This window comes from Sander lucioperca, chromosome 12, assembly GCF_008315115.2.
Source record: "Sander lucioperca isolate FBNREF2018 chromosome 12, SLUC_FBN_1.2, whole genome shotgun sequence".
In the NCBI taxonomy this organism is placed as follows: Eukaryota; Metazoa; Chordata; class Actinopteri; order Perciformes; family Percidae; genus Sander; species Sander lucioperca.
Window position 1 is genome coordinate 1702362 of NC_050184.1, and position 23683 is coordinate 1726044.

At 39.6% G+C, this 23683-nt stretch overlaps 1 protein-coding gene and 1 long non-coding RNA gene across 4 annotated transcripts in view; both read left to right on the forward strand.

Moving 5' to 3' along the window:
• The first annotated feature begins 316 nt into the window (after positions 1–316).
• The window catches only part of foxp3b (forkhead box P3b), a 33916-nt gene continuing 10549 nt past the window's right edge, over positions 317–23683 (forward strand). For 2 of the 3 annotated variants that reach the window (XM_031301114.2, XM_036008462.1), the window contains exons 1-5: positions 317–381; positions 446–514; positions 12762–12889; positions 14513–14603; positions 14868–15030. In XM_031301114.2, coding sequence (XP_031156974.2) covers positions 12764–12889; positions 14513–14603; positions 14868–15030 — 380 coding nt within the window. In that variant the 5' untranslated portion in view covers positions 317–381; positions 446–514; positions 12762–12763. Of the gene's footprint in view, positions 382–445; positions 515–12679; positions 12890–14512; positions 14604–14867; positions 15031–23683 lie in introns of all 3 variants that reach the window. The other variant, XM_031301116.2, reaches the window with a different exon arrangement.
• LOC116050904 lies at positions 16032–23596 on the forward strand. Its single transcript, XR_004105203.2, has 3 exons — positions 16032–16288; positions 16775–16778; positions 23585–23596. It is a non-coding gene; the product is annotated as an uncharacterized LOC116050904 (long non-coding RNA).

Genomic DNA, 23683 nt, shown 5'->3' on the forward strand with positions numbered 1-23683 from the left:
AAAGTGTCAAAAATTTTCGTTGCAGTTTCTTGTGATTTGTTGAGACACGGCTTTAACTGCCCTCCTCCTGCTCTGAATATAAATGTTGAGTGGCTATGTCGCAGCGTTCTGTGCCCTCTGAGACTGTCCACAGGTGAGTCTATGTTTGTTTTTTAATAGTAAGATGATAACATATTTTGAAATTCAAATTTTAATAAGTGTTTCTTTCAAGCAGCAGACCGGCAATTAAATCTATAATTGCAAACTTTTGCGGTTTAGATTTGATTGTGCAGATTTTATACAGCTCCTCTTTTGTTCGTTGTTGTTTTTTGGGGGGTTTTTTGTAACTTTTTTGTGATTCCAACCTAAATCACTCAAGTGTGCAGCCCTGTTCACACCAAGGTATGTCTGTTTTACCAAAACCATATTTCCTGTGGAATAACTCCCCCTCTGAATGATTTCAAAGTATCTCCCTCGAAGAACCTGAGAAAAGGAAGACAGAGGCAGAGAGGAGGTTCTGCGCGGAGGTGATACGGTAAGCACAAATCTTACAGTTTTACACTAAAGCTTCAAATCATCTGACTGGGATCATCACAAAGTGACAAAAGGGGAAATACTTTGTCTATGTGTTTGATTAGAGCAGTGTTGAGTGAGAGCTTACCATGTGGACGTGGTCTGAGTGCAGTCGATACATGTCCAAATATTGAAATCATGAATATACTAACACGCACAAACGTAGTGTCGTGCACAAAAGCTGCGCTTCACCAAATGGTGATAGAGGACTCTTGCTGAATAGTTTCACACACATGGTAGCAGTTTTTTTTTTTTAAAGAAGTGTTGATTCAATTTCAGCAGCAGTGGTTTTGCACATCTTGATAAATATCACACATTTCTCCAAAATGATCACATAACGCTCTTCTTAAACCAGTTGACAATTAGGAAGTTGATCTATATTTTCACTACAGTGAAATAAAAAAAAAATTGCATTGTTGTAAATTCACCTACAAAACATCTTATGAGAAGCTCTCAATGAACGTAAAACATTCAGAGAGGTGTACGTATACGAGTTCTTCAGCTGTACGTTAACTCGTAGTGAATGCAGGAAACAGTCAAAGGACGCCACTTTGTCAGATTATATGAGGACACTCAAAAAAGCTTGTTTATATCAAATATATTCATCTGCCGAACTGAATTCAATAAAAAAATATATTTTATATAGCACAAAATATGTTAATATGTTTAACATATTTCAATGCATATACATTTGGATTGTCTGGATTGATTCAGACCATCTTCAGGCCTGCGTGAAAGAACACAAATGGAAAATGGAGAAGTTCATGTCTCGGTGTACCTGCAGCAGGACCGTTTGAGTGGAACATCTGCTTCTGCAGCCTCTCAGTTCACTGAACCTTGGAAACAAGTTTAAAAAAATAGCTTAAGATTTATTTTGTCAAACTATCTCCTGCAATGCTCGGAACAATGGAGGAAAATGATATGAATAGTAGAGAGGAATCTAGTGAAGACGTTTTTTCTTTAAAGATACAGGCCAGTCAGCATGCAAATACTACAGATGTTGATAACAGCTGCGGTTGTCACTGATTTAGCTACATTACCTGAAGATCACTACATCTTTTAACTTATTTGTATCCAGATAACCAGTGGTGTTGCTGCGGTGTTCTGTTTCTCTTTGTATGATCTCTAAAGGTGTTAGGTGTTAGATTCTCCATTCTGTGTAGGCCTACTGATTTTTCTTTTTCCTCCTTTCATTTTAGAAATCTTTTTTATCTGCAGTGATGTCTCTCGGTCTGAGGGCTGATGGGCTCTGATAGACATAACATACAATCAATCAATCGATCACTTTGATTCTTAACCAGAAACCCTACGGAAAAAAATCCAGTGGAATGTAATCCCATCAGCTCCTTCAAGTTGTGCCTGGTTCACCATAAAGCAGAATGTGATCAGTTCGGCATTCAAAAACCTGCTGTCCAGGGGTTAAAGTGGGCCGGAACGATCCGGAACATTCCATCCACATTCCATTAATAAGTAAATGAATCTGATTATTATTATTTTTTCTGATTACTATTTTTACTTTTCAAAATCAGGTGTTGACATAGAGCATATAAATACATATATGGAAATAAGATTAATTGGATTATATTACAGGAAGTATAAAACATGTTACCAGTGTCCTGTATAAATTAAGAAATCCCACTAAGTTGTGAGGGAAATTACTTTATTTTTTGATTTCGGGTTGCTGGAAAACAAATCCTGAAAATGATTGAATTACAGTTTAGGACAACTCAGACATACAGACTAAAATATCAAGCTTTTAGTTTTAATGGATCAGTTTGGAGACTTGCCAAAGCTCCCACATTTGTGCACCTTGGAATAGCTACATTTTTTAAATACTTGAGGTGATGTAAAAATGCATTGCTCCATCATTTCATTATTATTACAATAACTGATATATTTGAGTTCAGGACATCTCTGACTATATACAGGCTCAAAATCAGGCATTTCTACAGTTTCAAAATTAAGCCCCACATAATAAAGTCCCACGTGTACCTTGGAATAACTACATTTCTAAAAACCTGAGGCGCTGTAAACATTGGTAAGTTCAGCTATGTTCCAGCTAACACCAGACAACTTCTTTTTTTTAGTAGCTGAGACTGCCTACTTGTCGATTTTGTGTTTTGACCACTGCGTTAAACTCCATCTAGTTTAGCATCATTTATGTGTGTGACCCACCCCTAGCGCTGTATCCAGGTCTTACAGTATACAGTATTACATCCATGGGTCCACACGTGTTTTACAGGCCTGCAGGACTCTGATAAAGCAAGTCTTCATGCTCTATCTTCCTGAACAAACTGAAAAAATAAGATGTAACATTGAATTCTTTTATGCCATTTCAATGCACTTTCTAACAATTTTATTTTGCGAGAACAGTGTAAAAACAGTTACTTTGATCAGATTGAAAAAAATGAAGGCAACATTTACAACAATTTCAGTGAACTTTTTGGTATTTTGAGTAGGGAAAACTCAATAATGTACCGTAATTGTCAGAATAAAAATTGATTCGAGCTGACATCAAAAAGCCAATAAAATGAGTTCAACCAACTGCATTAAAATCAGCATATGAATTACCCCATTGAAGTGAGTAAAATTCAAGAGAATTGTTGTAAATATTGAATTACGTCAACTGTAATAGACCATTTTTACCATGTACCAACTCTTTCATGTGTATTGCATCAATTCTAAGTGGCATTTCAACGAAGTATCTCTTGAATTGTAGTCCTTCCAGAAGCTTCGTAGTCCAGCTGGAACTGCAGTGTCTTTTTGGAACCTCAGAATGCAGTGGAGTGAGTGTGTTAACCAATCAGAGGCTGTCTAACTGACGATAGATCTCAGAGTGCACTACCAGAAATGTCTATGTGGTATTTACATCATTTCCTGGCAGGTCTATGTCTCCTATTATATACAGTAGCACCTGAAATGTGTTAGTTCAGTGCTACATACAGGCTACTAAATGTGGAACGAAGGAGCCGAAACAATGACATAACAGTGTAAATGTAAAATGAATGAGTAGATTGTCATTTGCTCATTGGGATAGTATTGTAAGGCATACGCCCAGGGCGCATTGAACATGGATGTATAGTTTCATGAGGTTCTTACATATTTTATGAACCCACCGCCACAAACAAATATCATCAGATTGGCACAGTGGACTATTCAATATATACGTATGTTAGTGTTTATTTGGGAAAACGTGCACATAAGCCCTTGCGCGCCCACTCAACAACCGAGAGTTATACAGACAGCTGTGAGAGAGAAACAAAACATAGGGAGAAGGAAAGAATGTCACCTGCATGTCTTAAACTATTCAGCAAGCGCACAAAGCAGCCGCCACGCTCGACAGAGCATCTGCTTGGCGAGCGCTGGAGGACATACATAAGGCAAATGTGATGTGACAACAATGTCTATTTTTATTTCAATAATTAACCCTTGAACTCTTGGTTGGGTTATATTAGATCTGAAAACATGAGTCTCCTACTCATTTATTTCAGAGTATCAATGAGATTGGGATGTGTGATTGTATGGGAGTATGTGAGTAATAAACCCACACATTCATAGTAGTAGCAGTATGAGGCATCTGCAACTTTCCACACTGTAATGTGGCTGATTGCAATATCCAAACAGGAAATACTTATACATAGAAATACAGACACAGATGTTGACTCACAGAAATACCAACCAAATAGTAACCATCACATCAAATCACATAGTGTGTAGTGTTGTGACTAAAGCTCTCCTCACTTTGACAAAACAGACACAGAGGATTGTTCTTGGGGAGATAAAGTCGAGAAGGAAAGCCAGAATGAGAGATGACAGTGAGAAGCCACAAACATGTTGAGTGCTCTCACTTTCTACTGAATTCCTGTTTCTGTGGGTGTGCATTTGCATAACACAGATGCTGTCGGCTGTTTGGTTGATTGTAAAGATGCACGCTTTTCCACAGCCTTGAAGAAATCTCTGATGTGACAGTCAGAAAAAGAAAGGACCCTGCAGCACTTTACAACACACGGCAATAAGTATTGCTTGCTTTATAAAGAGATAAGTCACGTCGTCAGCTTTCATATGAGCTTCTGAGGGCCTTCATGACTAAACAAGATGAAGCCTCATGGCTGCATGCTTTCAGATCAAGCCAAGCCAAGACATGTGAGTAGACATCATGAAGTATCCAGAGGCTGGTTGGAAACTAGGACAAAGTTCATTGTCACTAGAGAGTGAAAATAGCTAATGCAGTCATCAAAAGTTAGCCAAGTGAAAATGTAGAATGATAAATGGAAGGTAAAGACTGCTGTAAGACGCTATATATTTATTTCATTGCTTCACACATTGCTTAATTGTCCCATGTAGGCTAACTGTCAATGGTGGAAGAAGAACTCAGATCCTTCATTAGTTCAATAGTTGAGTATTCTTTCTTAGAGTGAGATGTGTGAGAGTGTCATGTCTTAGATGTCAAACACAGAGCCGAAATCAGGACGTGGCTAGCCTAGCTTAGCATAACGACTTGAAACAGGAAATAGCTAGCCTGGCTCCGTCCAGAGTTCCACCAAAACACCGCTAAAACTCACTGATTAACATGTTCTGTTTATCAAGTAGCACCCCTAGCGGTGGCAAAGAATACGACCCACAGAAGCGTTTTCCTTCCTCATACCTAAATTACAACAGTAATAATAATAATGTAAAACTTATGGATCACTATTGTTTTTTTCCATTACACACATTCAGGAAGTGCATACACATGCACATGCATTGGAGAGATGTCAGGGCCATGGACAGGCCATGAGCAGTTGAGGGTTTGGTGCCTTGCTCAAGACTAAGTTACTGTCGCAACCCTGAATGTAACAGTCCTAGTTTAAAACACGTCGTAAACGTTGTGAAACAGTCAATGTTTGGTTAAGTTTAGGCACAAAACTTGGTTAGGTTTAGAAAAAATATGGTGGTTTGGGTTAATATCAGTACATTTTTACAATACTTCACTTCCGTTCGTACGTAGATGATATAATTATCTATGGGATGCAAAATGTGACATATGGAGGAAATCCAGGGACATGGAAATTAAAATCGAGCATATCTTTATTTAATATTTAATTGTACATTAAAAAAGTGCCCCAAAAACACACGTATCTTCAAGGGACAAGGCCCTCTAGCGGTCGTTGTTATGTAGCTAATATGGAGGAAGCCATGTGAAAAAGTCGGAGTGGATAGATGAGTCAACAAAACATCCAAGTTTTCTCCGCTAACGATATTGCATGTTCATTTTGCCACAGTCATGACGGCCGCGCTGTCTCGTCATTATGATCATTAATGAATTTAACACTTCAGCAGAGGTTTAGATTTCCAAACAGGCTCAGTGGCTTGACGTTTAACGTTGAGGTATGGATTTGATTAGCTGAGGTATCTTTGCAGACGGTAATGTTATTAGTGTTATAAGTTAGCAGCAGCACACTAAACCAGCTGACCCAGGGTGAGTCTGAGTGAGACCGAGAGCTCTCTTTGCCCGTCAGCTCTGAGATGACGTTATTTTCTGTCTGTTTTAGAAGCTCACCGCAACTTAATACCATATAGTGTCTGGCTTTTGTTTGATATCTAGTGTTAGCAAAAATGCCTTTTTAATGAAATGCTCTGAGTGAATTTAAGTTGGACTTTTATTGTGAAGGGTCGACAAGGAATAAAAGTCCAACTTAATGTTATGGCAGCACGTTTGTTTCCTCAACCTTTTTTAGTTTTATTCACAGTTTATTAATATACAATATCCAATGCTGTCCAAAGTGCTCCAAATCCCAAGTTCATTGGGTACCAGGAAATCAAGTGGGAAGCAGATTGGATGAATTGTTCACGAGATATTTGAAAGACAACGGACACACACACACACACACACACACACACACACACACACACACACACACACACACACACATATATACAGCTTCCTCGATTTATACATAAGATTTTACCGTACTGAGTTTATCCATCGATATCGATCACCCTTAATTCGAGAGGTGAATGAAGATGCTTGATGTTCAAAAGATGGAGCATCATATTTAGAATGAAGCTAAAAAAAGCTGAGTATCACATAGCGAAGTACAAAGTAAGATCTGGAAATACCATGCAGGCATCTTTGACAAACACACGCCCCAGTGTTTGCAGCTGACATCTTACTGTGCTGCACTAAAGTGGAGCAGCTTCATCTCCCACTCATTCTCTAAGTCTGTGGTGATGCTATCAGTGTGTGTGTGTGTGTGTGTGTGTGTGTGTGTGTCTGTGTGTGTGTGTGTTTGTGTGTGTGTGTGTGTGTGTGTGTGTGTGTGTGTGTGTGTGTGTGTGTGTGTGTGTGTGTGTGTCTGTGTGTGTGTGTGTGTGTGTGTGTGTGTGTGTTTGTGTGTGTGTGTGTATGTCTGTGTGTGTCTGTGTGTGTCCCTGCACCTGTGAACAACCACAGCCTCTCTATCAGAAGGTCTGCTACAGGAAATGTTTTGAACCACCTAAGACTTTAATCTGTAGATGACTGCAGTGAATGCTGGATGTTGATTGGCTGGAGCATTATTTTCAGATAACCACCTAGTTTTATATACAGTCTATGTTTTTACAAAATGTGCACAAATTTCTGAATTGTACTTGACTTACCTAATAATAATGAGTACATATGAATTCACAAAATTAATGAATATGTCTTTAATGAATAGTTGTAGCTAACAGGCTGCTGGGTGCTTTAACCTGAGTGATTGCTGCAGAATCCTCACACACACACACACACACACACACACACACACACACACATATATATATACACACACACACACACACACACACACACACACACACACACACACACACACACACACACACACACACATCGTTTAGACTGTCTAGAATCAAACCTAAATGAGGGACTAGGATTTAATACAGTTTTCATTTAATTTTGGACAATACAGATACATTTGTTTCAGTTGTAGCCTGTTAATCAACACTGTCTTAAACATTAGACACTAGACATGTTAATATATTGTTTAATATTCTTTTAGTTTATTGTTATTACAGTTTTTTCCAATTGCTAAAACACAATTTTGCAAACTAGGCTGGTTTTATCAAAATACTTAACACAATTCACAAAACCACACACAAACTGCAAAATACCTCATATATCCTGCAAAATGCACTGCAACCAAAACTACATATAGCATTATCAAAATCAAACTTTTGCACCAAATGGCGCACACTTCATTCATATTACCAGATTTTTGTCTAACCAACTACACACTGTTGGGCATAATGAAAAGCACTTTCATCTTTAGTATGATTTGCCCGATTTGCCATAATACTAAAATAGTGCAAACTGTAGAAAATTCTTCAGATTGTTCACATGCAGAGAAATATTTGCAGATACACACACATGCTGTTGAAACATTTATTTTTTTATTTTTCACCAAACAAGTCAACATATGCACAGCAGATATATTTACATTGGACTGAACAAAAATATGCTCACAAAAAACAGTAAACTGAAAAAGAAAATAGCAGAAAAAATGTGCAGAAAAAATATATAGAAAAAAAAATATGCTCACAAAAAACAGTAAACTGAAAAAGAAAATAGCTGAATGAATGAATATGAAAATGAACATGAAAGCTCACGTCCCATACTACAACGTAACGGTTTCTTTAATGGTCTGCATCATTTATACGCTCTGGTGATATGAGAATGTTGTGGAGTCTGTCCAGAAATGTGAGAATATGGGCTGTGTTGTATGGTCCAAGGTTGGCATGACGGTGGAGAACACCATGCGTATTGGAGATGGCAGCGCACATTGTGATGTTCCCACCACGTTGGCCAGGAACATCTAAAATGGCTGTGTGGCCAATGACATTTCTCCGCCTTCTTCTGGTAGGTTGCTAGGTTGAACCCAGCCTCATCTATGAAGATGAACTCATGGGATTGCATGAGCATCCATTTCCAGTACTCCCTGAAAACAAAGAACAAAAATCAGTCAATATGGTGTTATCCAGTACACTGGGAAACAATGTTGCGTGTAGTGTACTGCAGTCAATATTGTACTTACATCCACATATGCTCGTCTGAGCTCTTTGTTTCTCTCAAACGGCACCTTATAGAGTTGTTTAATTCTGATTTGGTCTCGCTTGAGAATGCAAGCCAATGTGGACAGACTGACTCATTGAATCGTTGTCTTGATGATGATGATGTGGCTTTGAATTTCTCGTAATCTGATTTCATTATTTTCCAAAACCAAGTTTACAATGGCAGCTTCCTGTACCCCGGTGAACATTTGGCCCCTTCCTCCACCATGGTTGGGTCTCTGAGTCCTTTAGAAAAACAAAAAAACAAAAATATAGGGCTTGGACAATGCAGCCTAAAGATATTTCCCTCACAGTAGAGTACATTGTACAGGAAACGTATACAATTAGTGTATGACATCAGCCATTCATGAAGTAAACAGGTGTCACCCAACTGATACACTATGACATGGGGTGTACTACATAGTGTGAAAGAAATTTTGGTTAAATACCTATACTCCAGTCTAAATGTCCAACCCAGTCTCACAGCAGTTTGTGAAATGCTGACGTAATTTAATCTATTGATTCGTGTACACGGACACATTTAGTTCCTTTTTTTTCGTGATGGTCAGCACGTATTTTTACAACCTGATCTCACAGAATTCCGTGAAATGAACATGGCCCCTTAAGTTAAGGAAAAGGTCGTGGGCCGGCTTACGTTTCCATGACACGCGGGACAACAACGGGACGGTTGGGTTTAGGAAAACAATAACAGGATGCGGGACAACAACAGGATGGTTGGGTTTAGTAAAAGAAGAACGGGACGGTTGGGTTCAGGAAACGTGACAAGCAGGACACGATCCACTGTCTCCTGGGTGAAAGTCCTGTGTTGTTTGACTCATCCACCACCCCAACCAACATCCCTATGCGGATTTTCGGGCTTTCATACTACTCGCTAACGTAGTCGCTCTTAATGAATCGTGCTGTGATCACGAAAGATGCTTCCCATTGAAATACAGTTTAAAAAAAAACGTGCTGACCATCACGAAAAAAAAGGAGATAAACGTGTCCGTGTACATGAATCAATAGATTAAATTATGTGACCATTTCACGAACTGCCGTGAGACTGGGTTGGACATTTAGACTGGAGTATAGGTATTTAACCAAAATTTCTTTCACACTATGTAGTACACCCCATGTCATAGTGTATCAGTTGGGTGACACCTGTTTACTTCATAAAACGGCTCAAGTTGGGCTGCACTCTCTGTCCAGCCTCTCGCATTGTCAGCCCATGGTTGATGACATGATCAACTAAGGTTGCTCTGATTTCATTTGAAATCCATGAACTCCGTGAACTCCTCTACCAGCTCTACCCCTACCTTTCACTCTTCCTCCCCCTCTCATTCTCATCCTCCCTCTTCCTCTTCCTCTCTCTGCAACGTCTTCCATTGTTGTTGTAAAAAAAAAAAAGGGGCTCACCTGTATTCTGTTCATAGTGCTTACTTCCTGATTGAAGTGGTAACAATTAACCATTGAGGTGTTTGGCCAAGGTGGCACATATATTGGCCAATTAGCTCATGTAGTGTCATTTTGAATGGCAGTGTTTTGAAATGGCAAACATGTGACTTTATGTCAGATTGTTGTGTCTTATGCAGAGAACCGTGTTCAGTGCATTTAAAAAGTGCAATTTTGAATTGCAAAATGTGTGTAATGTGTGTCAGTTTAAATAATTGTGCTATGCATGTCATTTTAAGTGTGTTAGCAATTGGGGGGAAAAAACTGTATTATTAGTTCAAGAGCACAAATGAAGTAATGCACATGAATTAGTCATATTTTCTCCATGACACTTGTGGGTTTCATATGTAAAATATGATTTAAAAAAAACTTCCATTTGAGTGTGTGTGTGGGAGTTTGGTATTTACACACATGATTCTTTTTCCAATTCACCGTCACCCCAAACTTTGTCCTATACAATGCTTTGAAGAATTACACTGTAGTTTGGACGATCGACTCAATAACGTGTTTCATTTTCTTTGTTGTTCTTGTTTTCACATGCATTGCTTCAGTACCTGTTATTGTGGCTGCTTCTATAGATCTTATGCAGTTGTTTTGTTTGAACTATGAGGAGCAGTGAGAAGAATACAAAGCAATGTTCTCTTCAAAAAAACCTTTGTATTTTTTGTTGTAAATGTGAATAACAACCTGCAGGTTTCAAAACTGTAGCTCTCTTAACAGTGCTTAATTTGTAAAGTGCGAGGTCCCGGAGCGCAGGTGGATCCGGCAACTCAAAACGGGGGTTGGAGGTAACGGAACAAAAAAAATGACACTGCCTACGTAGCTTCTCTGACTAAAACAACCTAAACAACCTGTGTGTACATCAGGACAATGTTTATTTTTTATTTCAGAACATGCACTGCATCGGTGTGAAATGTAAACAAAAAAATATATACACTGCAACAATCGTTTTCACAAGCAGCAATTAAAGGAGAACTCCGGGCAATTTTTACATTAATCTTGATCGCTATACTTTTTTGAGTACTGTCTATAGCAAAAACCATGAGCCGAATTGGTGCTAGCAACATGGAGCTTCTGTAGCTAATGCCCAGAGCTCCTGTTAGCTAAAACGGCAGTTATGGGGGCATAAGCTAAAGAGTGCCTTTGTGCCTCTTAACAGACTCAAAATGCTATTAAAATGTCTGTGCAACATGAACAGGGCCCTTACATGACAACAAGATGCGTTTAGCAACTTAGCCATTGTTGAAATTCACCTACCCTGTTAGCTGCTAGCTGCCGTCTGGGATGAGTGAGTGTGTTCAGCCAGGCTCCGGTAATAATCATCACGCTGCAGTCCCGTGTGTATTTGTAACATAAATATCCATTTAGTGTGCAATCCATCTGGCGTTGGTGAGTAGGAGTCTTGTCCGTGTCGATCGTTGTGGTTTCCTTAGCCGGACTAGCATGCCCGGCCGGCGTCCCTGCCTCTGCTTCCTCCCCGCCCTCCTGGCTTCACGCGGTCGGCAACAAAACGAGCGCCCGCTGGTCTGGTGGATGTCTTCCAGAAGACCGTTCAAGCCTTCGCCGCGAAAAATTTTAGTTTATTTCCCCCTCAAAAATAGGTAGTTGAGCACTGTAGTGGTTATGACCATATTAGTGACTATGCTACATGGAAACGGACCAAATTATGTTTGGGTCCTGTACAGTAAAATAGTGTTTTAGACGGCTAGCTGTAGTATCGCTAAGTCCCGTGGGAATTCAGTTGTAGCAGGAAAAGGGTAAATAGCAAATTCCTCTGTACAGGTGACACAGTTTTCGTTACCTGGCTGTATGAGATCCCACTCTTTACAGCACAGGCTTTCTTCCTTGGTAGGCATTGGGTCACAACACCCACACAAACACCACCAGTTGCCTGAAATCCGTGTCCTTGAAGCAGATGCTTCATCTGCCAGTTGTCCCTCTGTCTGTCTCCTTCTTTCCAACTCTTGTGAGGCTAGTTCTTCGTCTGTATACTCGGGTTCGACTAAGTAAGGACGATCATCAAACTGAAACGCCTCTTCCATGTGTTCAGTATCTTCTATATTCTCCAGTTACGTTACTTCAAACTTCTTCCCTTGTGAACAACTCCGATCTTCACTCTTCACACACTACGCTCCTCCAACCTGCACACTACTATTTACCTTTTTCCTGCTACAACTGAATTCCATGAGTGCTGTCAATCTGACAATCCTGATTTCCATTGGATCAAAGTACTGTCACTTGGCTACCCGTTCTGCCAATCTTCCCAGCCCTTGTCACATGACCAATTAATGTTTCCATGACGACTATCCAAAATTCTGATACCATGGAACCAGCAATGGAATTTCTTTTTTTAAAAGTGGCAGACTGAGCCTATAGAAAATGTGTATTGTATTCGGATATACAATTTGTTTAAAATGAAAACAAGTGAAACTAATAATGAATGTGATCAGAATTACATTGTGTTGCTCTATCCTATCCAATATTCTCTATATTTCTAAGCAGATTTTCTATGCTGTATTCTGATAAAATGTTTTTGATTTCCTAAATTGATTTTATAGGCAGTAAACGTAGCTTATGAATGAGCTTGGAAAGGGTGTGTTTTTTCTTCCAGAAATAATAAATGCAGAGAAAAGTTTCTAACAAGCTCAAAGTGTCCATGGTGAAGCATTGATGTCTCTCGTGTCCTACTGCAGAGATGCCAGAGACGTGTGGTGAGAGTGTCAGACGTGGACAGGCTCAACCCCAACGGGATCGGATCAAAGCGCAGGAGGAGCCACGCCCTAACCCTCCTGCTCAGACCAGGGACGCGGCAGGAACTCAGGTATGCAACAAATGACAAAATATAACCCTGCAACAAACTTCAGCCCTTTCTAATCACACAATACATACAAGTGTTTTCCTGGGTTGAAGGCAATGGTTTCATATTATATAAAGGACTACATTGTTTCTAGCTTTATTGTTGTAGCTGGTCTCTGTAGAGCTACAGTCATTCTAACGCTAATGCTTTATACACTGTAACCATGTATCATATTTTATCACATGCTCATGCTTTGCACTGCAGGAAATATTTGACTTACTAATTATCCTATACAAGTTATAAAATATCCAAAATCCACACAAATCATTTGTTTACGGACGCTGTCGCTGCTTCTAGAAGAAGCTAGAATTCTCTTTGTTTTTTTAAAGATTATTTTTGGGGCTGAAGACAGGAAAGGACAGAGAGAGGGGGGGGATAACATGCAGCAAAGGGCCGCGGGTCGGACTCGAACCCGGACCGCTGCGGTAAGGATTGCGCCTCAGTACATGGGGCGCTTGCTCCACCAGGTGAGCTACTAGGGCACCCCTAGAATTCTAAATCTTGAAAGGAAGAATAAGGAGGTACTAGCATAAGGACACTTTTTAGAACATTTTTGACACGTTGTTGTATTGGAACCAAACGATATTGACCAATGGTTCAGACTTGTTGCACGAGTCAAGCACAGATAGTCTGCCTCCGTCTCTCCAGGGGGGAAACACACTCGTTTGATTTGAAATCATAATGCCTTATTCTGAATGATTTGGGTCTAAGTATGATAGTAAAATTAACTAAAACAAAATATATAACTAAGAAGCACCTCACTTCATTACTTTTCAACCTGGACCCTATACTATGTTTTTGTGTGTAAGTGACTGATGGGAACAACAATCTTTGACATTGGTCCACATTGCTTAATCTGTTTTTAATGTGCTATATGTGCTGGTTTTACTGTAAAGTGTCTTTGAGTACCATGTAAAGCATTATATAAATACAATTTATTATTATGATTATTATTATTATTATTATTATTATTATTAAGCGTGATCGCTGCAGTCAGCAGCGGTGAAACAAGCTGTAATGTAACCCTACAGGACAAATGTTTAGCGTCAGTTAGCGTCCACTAAAAGTTCAGTTTTTGCCGCTGACAGGCTCCGATTATTATTCTAAGTGTCTGACATTATGGAAAGGATCCCTACAGAGATGGACCTTTTTGTTAAAGAGTAAGATCCTTTTAGTTTAACATGAAATAGCCCAGAAATCACCATCACCAAACCCACTCAACAAAATACAAAACTAATGTGGCCACATCTCATAAAAGCCATGGACTGCTTTGCTTTAGAAATACGTTCATGTCAAATCATACACTTTTTATTTCTGCCACAGTACAGCTATGTAGCTTTTGTGAGTGAAACTGGCAGAACAGGCAGCCTTATGGCACTTTTAGGGGAGTTGATTAGCCAATGCTGAAACCTCCTCATGACCATCAGGTGGTGTTCATTAGGCTGAAATTAGCCACTCATGACAAGTTGGTCAAGTTTAGAGAGCTTGTTAACAATAAAAAGAAAAAGATGTTCTTGCATCAGGCCCAAATAATATTTTTTTTTGTCACATAATCCACATGTTGCCATTGGTGTTTTGTCCTTGCAGTGTGTGAGCAGTATGGCAGGCGTCAGGCAGAAGCAGCAGAGAGCATCAGTGCTGCGGCAGGTTCCCCACACAGCTTCCACACAACAGCACGGTACCAAACCAGCCTCTGCATCATTGTACATGACAAGCATTTTATGTGTGCTAATATTTTTAGCTATCCTCTCCAGTCTGCTAACAGTGTCAGCCTTGATATAAAGTATGGCGCTGGGCTTTAGAGGCAAAGTCACCTTTGCATCCGTGCTTGATGTTCTTTCTGTTTTCTTAACTGAATAAATCAACTGAAGAAGGATTTTCACAGCATTCTTAGCATCGACAGTGGCAGTATTGATAAACAGATCAATGCTGTCTTCCCCAGTGCATCCAGGCAAGAGTGCTGCTGTCTCCATGTGCAAGGAAGAGGTGGATGCTGGCTGTCTTCTCCAGGCGTCTTCGCCACCCAGGCGAAGTGATCACTTCCTCCTCTCGAGGAGAGCCGGTCCAAAGCAGAGCTCCATCGAGGCCAGGCTTCATCATGATGGGTGACTTTCTCACATTTACACTGAATCCCAAATTATGCAAATGACTCAAAGCATCATAAGATAGCAAGAATGGTTGCCATCTAATACGCTTATATAATTGAAGTTCCCTTATTTGGCAAGGTTAAACGAATCCAGATTCCGTGGAGCAGCTGAAGTGGTCATGGGAGTTGTGGACTTGGAAAAAGCTTATGATCATGTCCGCTAGGGTATCTGGCAAGGGAGTGGGTATGGTGGGAGAATGAGAACAGGCTACCCAATGACGCGGCGTGTTGAATGTGGTGCAGTTTGGACAGGCGATGGGTTCCATGTTGATAAACTGTGAATAACAGCGGGGGCTGGGCTTCAGGGCTCTGCGGACTGACTTCAGCACGTCTTCACCTTGCTGTCTTCTGCGGTTTTAACTTTGCTGCGTGGGAGCAGGCGGTCAAAAAAAAGAATAAACTAAGATAGATAAGATAAGAGCAGGTCATGAACCACTCGCTCACTCTATAGTCTATCAGCAGAACTCCGTTCACAATAACAGAGACACATCTAGAAGGAAAATAACAATTCAGCTCTTATTAGGGACCAGATGTACCGAATCAAAATCTGGATTTCCTGTAATTCAGCAAAGACATACATACAGGTATTCACCCCTCTTCTCAGCAGACACACCTGATCCTCTTCCTGATGTTAGCAGCTTCTACCATCAACTTTTCAAATAACTTGATCACAATGTATTTATAGATAGATAGATAGATAGATAGATAGATAGATAGATAGATAGATAGATAAATAGTTAGTTTTGTATTGATCCCAAAAGAAAATGGGAAATTACGGTGTTGCAGCAACAAAATATCAGACACACAGCACACATACAGAATATACATTAAATAATAGGATGCAATATACATGAAATAATAATAGAATAGGATACAAAAACAAATATTAAAAATATATACAAGTTGGGAATAAAAAATGTACAACTGTTTCACTAGTATTGCTAAAGATGTAGATAAACCTATTGTGCAAGGTGCATTTAGTGCAGTTGTGATGTCTGTGAGTCTTATCTCACACTCAGAGATGAAGTGTTAAAAAGTTGAATTGCCTGTGGTAGGACTGATTTCCTGTAGCGGTCCGTGTGACATTGAAGCTGTCGGAGCCTCTTAGAGAAGGTGCTCCTCTGTTGGACCAGTGTGGGGTGGAGAGGGTGGTCGGGGTTATCCATGATAGATAACAGTTTGATCAGTGATGTCCTCTTCACCACAGCTGCAAAAGTGTCTACAGGTTGTCTCATTGGAACTACAGTCACGCGAGCTGTAGTTCCAATGAGACAACCTGTAGGGGGCCCAAAGAGGGAAAAGTTACATAGTATGCCTTTAAAGAGAAAGCAGACAGAAGCCTGGGACAAGTTCAGCCCCACCAAAACGTTTATTTAAACTGAAACGGGTGCGTTGATTGAACGTGCCCCTGAGTACTCAGTACAGTACCGTAGGGGCTGTCCGTTACACTACTACTGTATCTACATCACTGACAATTTACTGATCAATAGAATGTATTTCAAAAGAGAAATATCACACTTCATAACATTTTGTATTAATGACACTATTATATTACTGTACAAATTACCTACAACAGTAATAGCAGTTAACTTATGTAAGTCATTCCTAAATTCTTTAACTTAGTAGCATGTTACCGTTAAGCCCTGTTCATATTATTAAACCAACTGAACTTTGGGGTCAAGTGTAGTCGGGTCCTGGCCCAGGTCCGTGGTGGTGATTTTCAAAACACAGTGATTGCTGTTTACTGTCCCTGGTTCTGAAGTGTGTGTTGCTGATGGTCACTAAGCTGTGTGTGTGTGCTGTCATGCTGTGTAGGCACATGACATGTTGTTGGTTTTGTGTGGTAGGAGGGGGTCGCTGTGTCATGTGTGTAGCACCCCAGCCGGTTGTCACCATATTCTGCTAAAGTGCACATGCACAGTCTGTGTGATTATGTTCTTATTTGTAAGGTGGATTTGCATTTCACTTTAGAAATCAGCTGATTTTTGTTTTGGTGATAATACTCACTCTCTCCGTTTGCTTGTTGCATTGTTAAGGCTGGACTAGCTTCTTAATTTTTGTTTCAAAGCATGAATTGTCATACATAATGTTTGCAGTACTATAAGAGAGGACAAAATAAGCTAGGCTGGTAGTTTGCTTTTTTCCAGACAAGGGAAGGGGGGGGGGGTCAGAAGGTCAAGGGTTGAGAGTCACGGTTTACTACTGTTCTGTGGTGACAGAGATTAGTGCAAGCAACTGTACTCTGCTGGAAAATGTTTTGTCACTGCTCCAAATAAAGCAGTTCCAGTATCTTGGGTTCACACCAGTTCTCTATTCTCTGGACTCGTGACTTGACTTGGACTCGCGGACTGATGACTTATACTTGGACTCGGACTCGAGAATATATAAAATCGGACTTGAGCATTCAGACGTAGGATGAAGTTTCTGACTAAATAGGTTACTTTTCCTGTTTCGGGGACCAAGACCGGCCGGGAAGCAGCTGGAGAGACGTTCCATCCAGGGCTGATGTTCTTTTGGGGATAACACCCTTTACTTCACCGACAGTATTAACAAAAGATGAAGCCACCATGCCGTGAGCAGCTTCTTGTTTATTGTTAACTGTTAACTCACTTTACATCGTCTTTGGGATCTCTTTTTCCCACAGCCACACATAGACTTCTCAGTCAGACACCGCTACCCCTCGTTCTCCTTGCTTGACAACACACTCACTGACGTCACTCACTTAACGCTGCATTCTCGCTTTTACTTTCACTACTCTCGTAACAAAGGAATTGATATTGATATATGCAACTGTAGTGCATGATTTGCGGGCTCCTACATGCGAACACTACATGTTCACATTTGGAAAATGCAGAGAGATGCGCCCCGGATCGTGATTTGCCTACACGGATTTTACATCCAATGCTGGAAAGAGCTAGCCTCGTGAGACCGTCCTGATCTCACGAGCTCTAGTTTTCCACTTGCAGATCAGTCTGGCATCTTGAAATAGAGAAAATTTGGAGCCGTTCGCCAAACGACCGACCAATCAGCGTTTGTTTGGAGGCGGGTTTAGGTGTGACGCAACAGTTGTTTAGACTGTTCAGTCTAAACAACATGGCGGCTTCCATGGATGAGATGAGCGTAGCTATCGCACAAGTTTTATCCGAATTAGAAAGTATTCTTTCATTGAAAGAAGAGCAAAAAACGGCAATGGAGGCTTTTCTCGGAGGGAAAGATGTTTTTGCTCTTCTTCGGAAGTGCACCGTGAAAACTTGGTGGGGATTGTCGTTGATGAGGTTCATGTCACATACAAATGGTAAGTTTAAAAACGTTAACGTTAGCTACGTTACCTAATTTAATTGTATGTTAAATGATGGCATTAGAAGAACCGCAAGGTCCTTGAAGCCAAACTAATGCTAGCTACACTAACTTAGCTAGCTTTGTTGATTTGGCCCGTCTATCACCAACATAGGTGGTGATAGACAGATGGTTTATCCAATCAGCTAACCAGTATTTTCGGCCCTTCCCAAAAGTTCTCCAAGGGAAAATTCCCAGATGGATATGCCGAGCAAATGCGAAGCAATCCATCTGGCGGAGTAAGGTTAGGAAAGAGCAGCGCTAAATGTTTAGAAAAAAGTCGGTAAATAAACTCCCTTTGCAATTATGACAGTGGTGTCGTTTTTATTTATTGTAGACCCTCTTTTATTAGTATATAAGCTCTTTAAAGGTGCCAGAGTGGAGATGTAAGCAGTCTTGGAATTCAACACAGACTCAACCTTGACAACTCGACTTGGACTCGAACACTGGGGACTCAAGACTCAACTCAGACTTGAACTCAGGTAATGATGACTCAACTCAGACTCGACTCGGACTCTTCTTTGGTGACTCTGACTTGGAATCGGACTCAAACACTGGGGACTTGAGACTGGACTCGGACTCGAACTCAGGTAATGGTGACTCGGACTCGACTCGGACTCAAACTCAGGTTCTTTGATGACTCGGACTTGGAATCGGACTCGAACACTGGGGACTCAAGACTGGACTCGGACTCAACAGTTGGTGACTCGACTACAACACTATGGTTTATTACAACTTGTGTCATATTTCTGTAAGTCTGGCCATTGGTACGTTCAGTTATGATAACACTGTACTCACAAAAGTAATTGCTGAATTCTAGGAATGTGGAGACATCACTAAAAATAGGTCTGATCTGGGAAACAAGAGTTTGGTCCTGAGACAGAAACCCGTCTGGAACAAAGTAAATTTACTCCTGATGTGTCTGTTTGAAAAATGCCATTTTAGTGTCAGAATGTTCTGGAGATATGTGGCCTGTGAAAAATGGCTCCAATATTTACTTTGGTCACTATGGGGTGAAAGAATCGCTCATAATCTGTGTTCACTTCCGTTTCAGTTTATTCATGCGTCATCATCGTATCATTAAAACACAATTTCAGACTGTACAATGATCATATGTAGGACGCGTGAAATAGGATACCCCAAATTAGCTACTAAAAGCTTTTCGGAGGGGGCCCAATAACATTAAATATACAACACAGCATATAAAGACACTAAAAAACTAAATTCACAATAGACACAACACAGACAAATACCACAGAAATACAGACAATCCCAGTACAAATATAACACTTTATAAATAATCAACAATCATATGTTATAAGTAGGGCTGTCAAAATAACGCGTTAATTTCGATTAATTAATTTGAGAAAAAATAACGCGTTAAAAAAAATAACGCAGATTAACGCAGATTAATCCATTCCATATTGACGTTTGACCCGGAGCCGTTCTAGCCACCATTCGACTGTAAAATGAAGGAGGGGACGAGAATGTGCTGCCTGGATCATTAACTGGAACATTTACTTGTAAAAATCTTCTTCCTGCCAACCCTGGCTACCGAAATCTGGTGCCACTGATATGTCTGCTCTTCTCTCTGATGCTCTGAAGACGATACAGACACCGCTGCATGTGACGCTAGTTAACACTATACTCGACAGCAGCAAACGTTAGCCTACCGCTAGCTAGTTAACACTATACTCGACAGCAGCTAACGTTAGCCTACCGCTAGCTAGTAGCTGGATTAAACACGGTTACAATGCTGACAGCTAACGCTGAACGGTGTAAAGTTTGACTGTGTTTTACTGTAGAGGACTGTGACTCAACAGCGGGATGTAACAATCTGCAGCTGCCGAGCTGCCGTCGGAAAAACAACACAGACGGTGCGTTCAATGAAACGGGTAAACTACAGCTTCGTGGTGCATTTGAAGTTATTGTAAATGTCCCTGGTGGTTGTTTTTGTCGTTCAACAGCAATTTACTAGTGAAATAAGTTATTGTTATTGTTATACATTATTATTAAATCATTTAATTTTGACCATATGGCCTTAGCAATAAACAAGCCATTCTTTAATGTCACAGACTGTTGTTTAGTACCCTTTGTTTTCTTTTCTTTTTTTACTTTCTTAAAAAGTATTGGTTCAGGCACCGTTATGTATGCGATTAATTTTGATTAATTAATCACAGAGTCTGTAATTAATTAGATTAATTTTTTTAATCGATTGACAGCCCTAGTTATAAGCAATTTTTCCTTCAGATTTTTCTTGAAGATGGAGACAGAATGCAACAATTTCAAGCTTTCATCAAGCTCGTTCCAAATCTGCAGTCCGCTACAAACTACATTCAGGCTCGTGCGTTTCAGCCTTCGTTTTTTACCAGTGATCAGATGTTTTTCCCTTATGTCATAAGTGTGCTGGGGACGACAGATTGGAACAAGCTCACACAATCTGTAATTTAACCTGTGAATGACCTGAAATATCATGCAGGCATTTTGAAAGACATTATATTCGCCTTAGCTTAACGTAACAAAGGATGAGTGGGAGTACTGGGTTCAGACCACGTTAATGCCTGTATGATTTTTATTCTGTAAGGTCTGTAGTTTTTTTCAAAAGGATGGGGAAAGTGCTACACCATATAACATTACAATAGTTTAAATGGGGCTTAGACTAAGTTATATAAGATGAGAAGTGCTGAGTGTGGGAGAACATGTTTTAATTTAGAAAATAGTCCAACATATTTAGATAACTTTTTTGTTAAGTGATCAATATGGCATTTGAGATTTAAACATTCATCAACATGGACCCCCTAGGAATTTAGTGGTATTTACTATTTCAATAATTTGTTCATTTATTTGTCAATAAGACAAAGACAAACATGCTTGTTTTGAGTTTTGTTGGAATGAAACACACTGTAGTTTGTCTTGTTGATGCTGAGAGATAGTTTGTTACATCAAAACTGTTTACTATTTATTACTTCTTGCAGTGCAATTGGACTCTTATGTGACATAAATAAGTTTGTGTCATCAGCAAATAAAACTTTGTGTAAGACCATGGAGGAAGTCATTAATATATAATACAAAGAGGAGAGCCCCCAAAAATGGAGCCCTGGGTGACTCCAAATTTGATGGGTTGCTTGTGGAAATTTGTTCATTTATTACATATTGCTGTCTGCCAAATAAATAACTTGTGAACCAGCTAAGCGGTAGTCCTCTGATTCTATAATGATGCAATTTATTCAATAATATGTCAAAATCAATAGTGTCAAATGCCTTGTATTTCCTGAAGCCATACAAGGATAAAGCAATACTATTTAGATTATCAAGGTAGCCATTCAGCCTATTGTACACTACTCTCTCTAATACCTTAGAGATTGTAGGCAAGATTGATACGGGACGATAATGGCTCATATCATGTTTATCCCCAGATTTAAATACTGGTATAGTTCTTGCAATTTTTGCCCTTTACGGCACAATTCCAGAAAGCAGAAAAAGATTAATACAATAAGTAAGTGGCACCATGATTACAAGTGCAGTGCCTTTCAGAATATTTAATATTTTCAGAACATGAGGATTTTATAGACGCCATTGCAGTCGGTTGGCTTTATAAAAAAGGAGTTGACATAGTTATCTGGTAAATAATGGTTAAAAGAGACACCCTGGGGTTGGTTTATTTTGTTAGAGAGATTTTCCCTGATGGAGACAAAGTAATTATTTGCTAGATAAATGTCATTAGTGACATTATTACTTAAATGTAAATGTATACCTACGGTATCAGGGAGCACGGTGTTCTTATGGCTGTTGTTTAGGACTTAATTTAGCACTTTCCAAGATAGAAGATAGAAAATTAAAATTTCCTCAAGTTTGACCTTAAAAGTATCAAGGTCGGAGTCAGGGGGGGCGATAAATTACTCCGACTATGAGTTTTTTTTAGCAATGGCAATAAAAAAGGGAGTCAGAATGATCATCATCTAGGACAATGTCATCGCAAACACTCTTATGATGTCTGGAGTGCACACATAAACAAACACCCCCGCCAGTGCGGCCGGGCCTGTTTTTGATAAATAGCTTATAGCCATCAAGTTTAAGAATATCAGTAAAGGTCCTATCATTAAGCCAGGTTTCACTGCAACCAATAACATCAAAGCTACAGTCAGAGTTGGAAAGTAAAGTAACTAAATCATCATGATGTTAACACAAGCTTCTAATGTTTAGGTGCAAAAATTAGTAGTTTTTTTTAGGGCTGTCAGCATTAACGCGTTCATTTTTTTAAATCGCATTAATCGCATGCCGCCATTTACTAATTTATTTTACACTTCACTCGGCTAACAACGCCCCTTAGCTGTTCTAAAATCACTAGAATCTAGCTAGGCTACTATTTTGACCCTTTGCCGCACCGTTATTATCATCAAGCTGCCATACTTCCTCGTAACACATCCTGCAGGCTGCAGGCATGATGGAGAAAGACAGCTGCAACACAATTCTGAATGGGGTTTTTATTTTCCAAAACTCCCGGACGGCTCAGTAGACAAGTCGAAAGCCATATGCACATTGTGTAAAGCCGAATTAAAATATCACCGACGCACGTCAAGCTTGAGCTACCACCTATGAACTAAGCATAGTAGTACATTTAAAGTGACTCAGGTTGATGCTAGCGGGCTCAGGCAAAGCACTATTTCGGAGAGTGCTACTTGCCGACCTGTGGATGAAACCAAATCCAAAAAAATTACTAGGCTACAGCTCTTGCAAAATGGGTGGCAACTAACTGCAGACCTGTCAGCATCGTAGAAGGTCTTAAAGACGTACTACGGTTGGCATGTTCTGAATTGTGCAATAATGACAGATTCACACATTTTTCTTTTGTTTACAGTAAATAAATAATAAACAAATACAAATCTTAAAGTCAAGTTCATAAAGCAACTTTCTTTGCATTCATTTGATTTCCAATCAAGATAAACTGGTAAGAAATTGCTTTCCAGTGTTAATATGTACTTACATAGTAAGTAAGTTCTGAAATGCAAAATAATAGAATTTTAATCATGTGATAAAACAAGCGATTAATCGCGGTTAACTATAGAAATTCAGCGATTAAGAAAAAATTTATCGTTTGACAGCTCTAGTTTTTTTACTATTTTAATTGTTCAGGAATGTAATATTTACAATTTATATTGTTATCTGTATCAATACAGTGTTTTGCATCCTCTCCATCGTTATTCAAATCAATGAAGGCCATATGAGAAACAAGGGTGAAATTTAAGTGGATTTACCAAAAGAGTTTGCTGGGATCA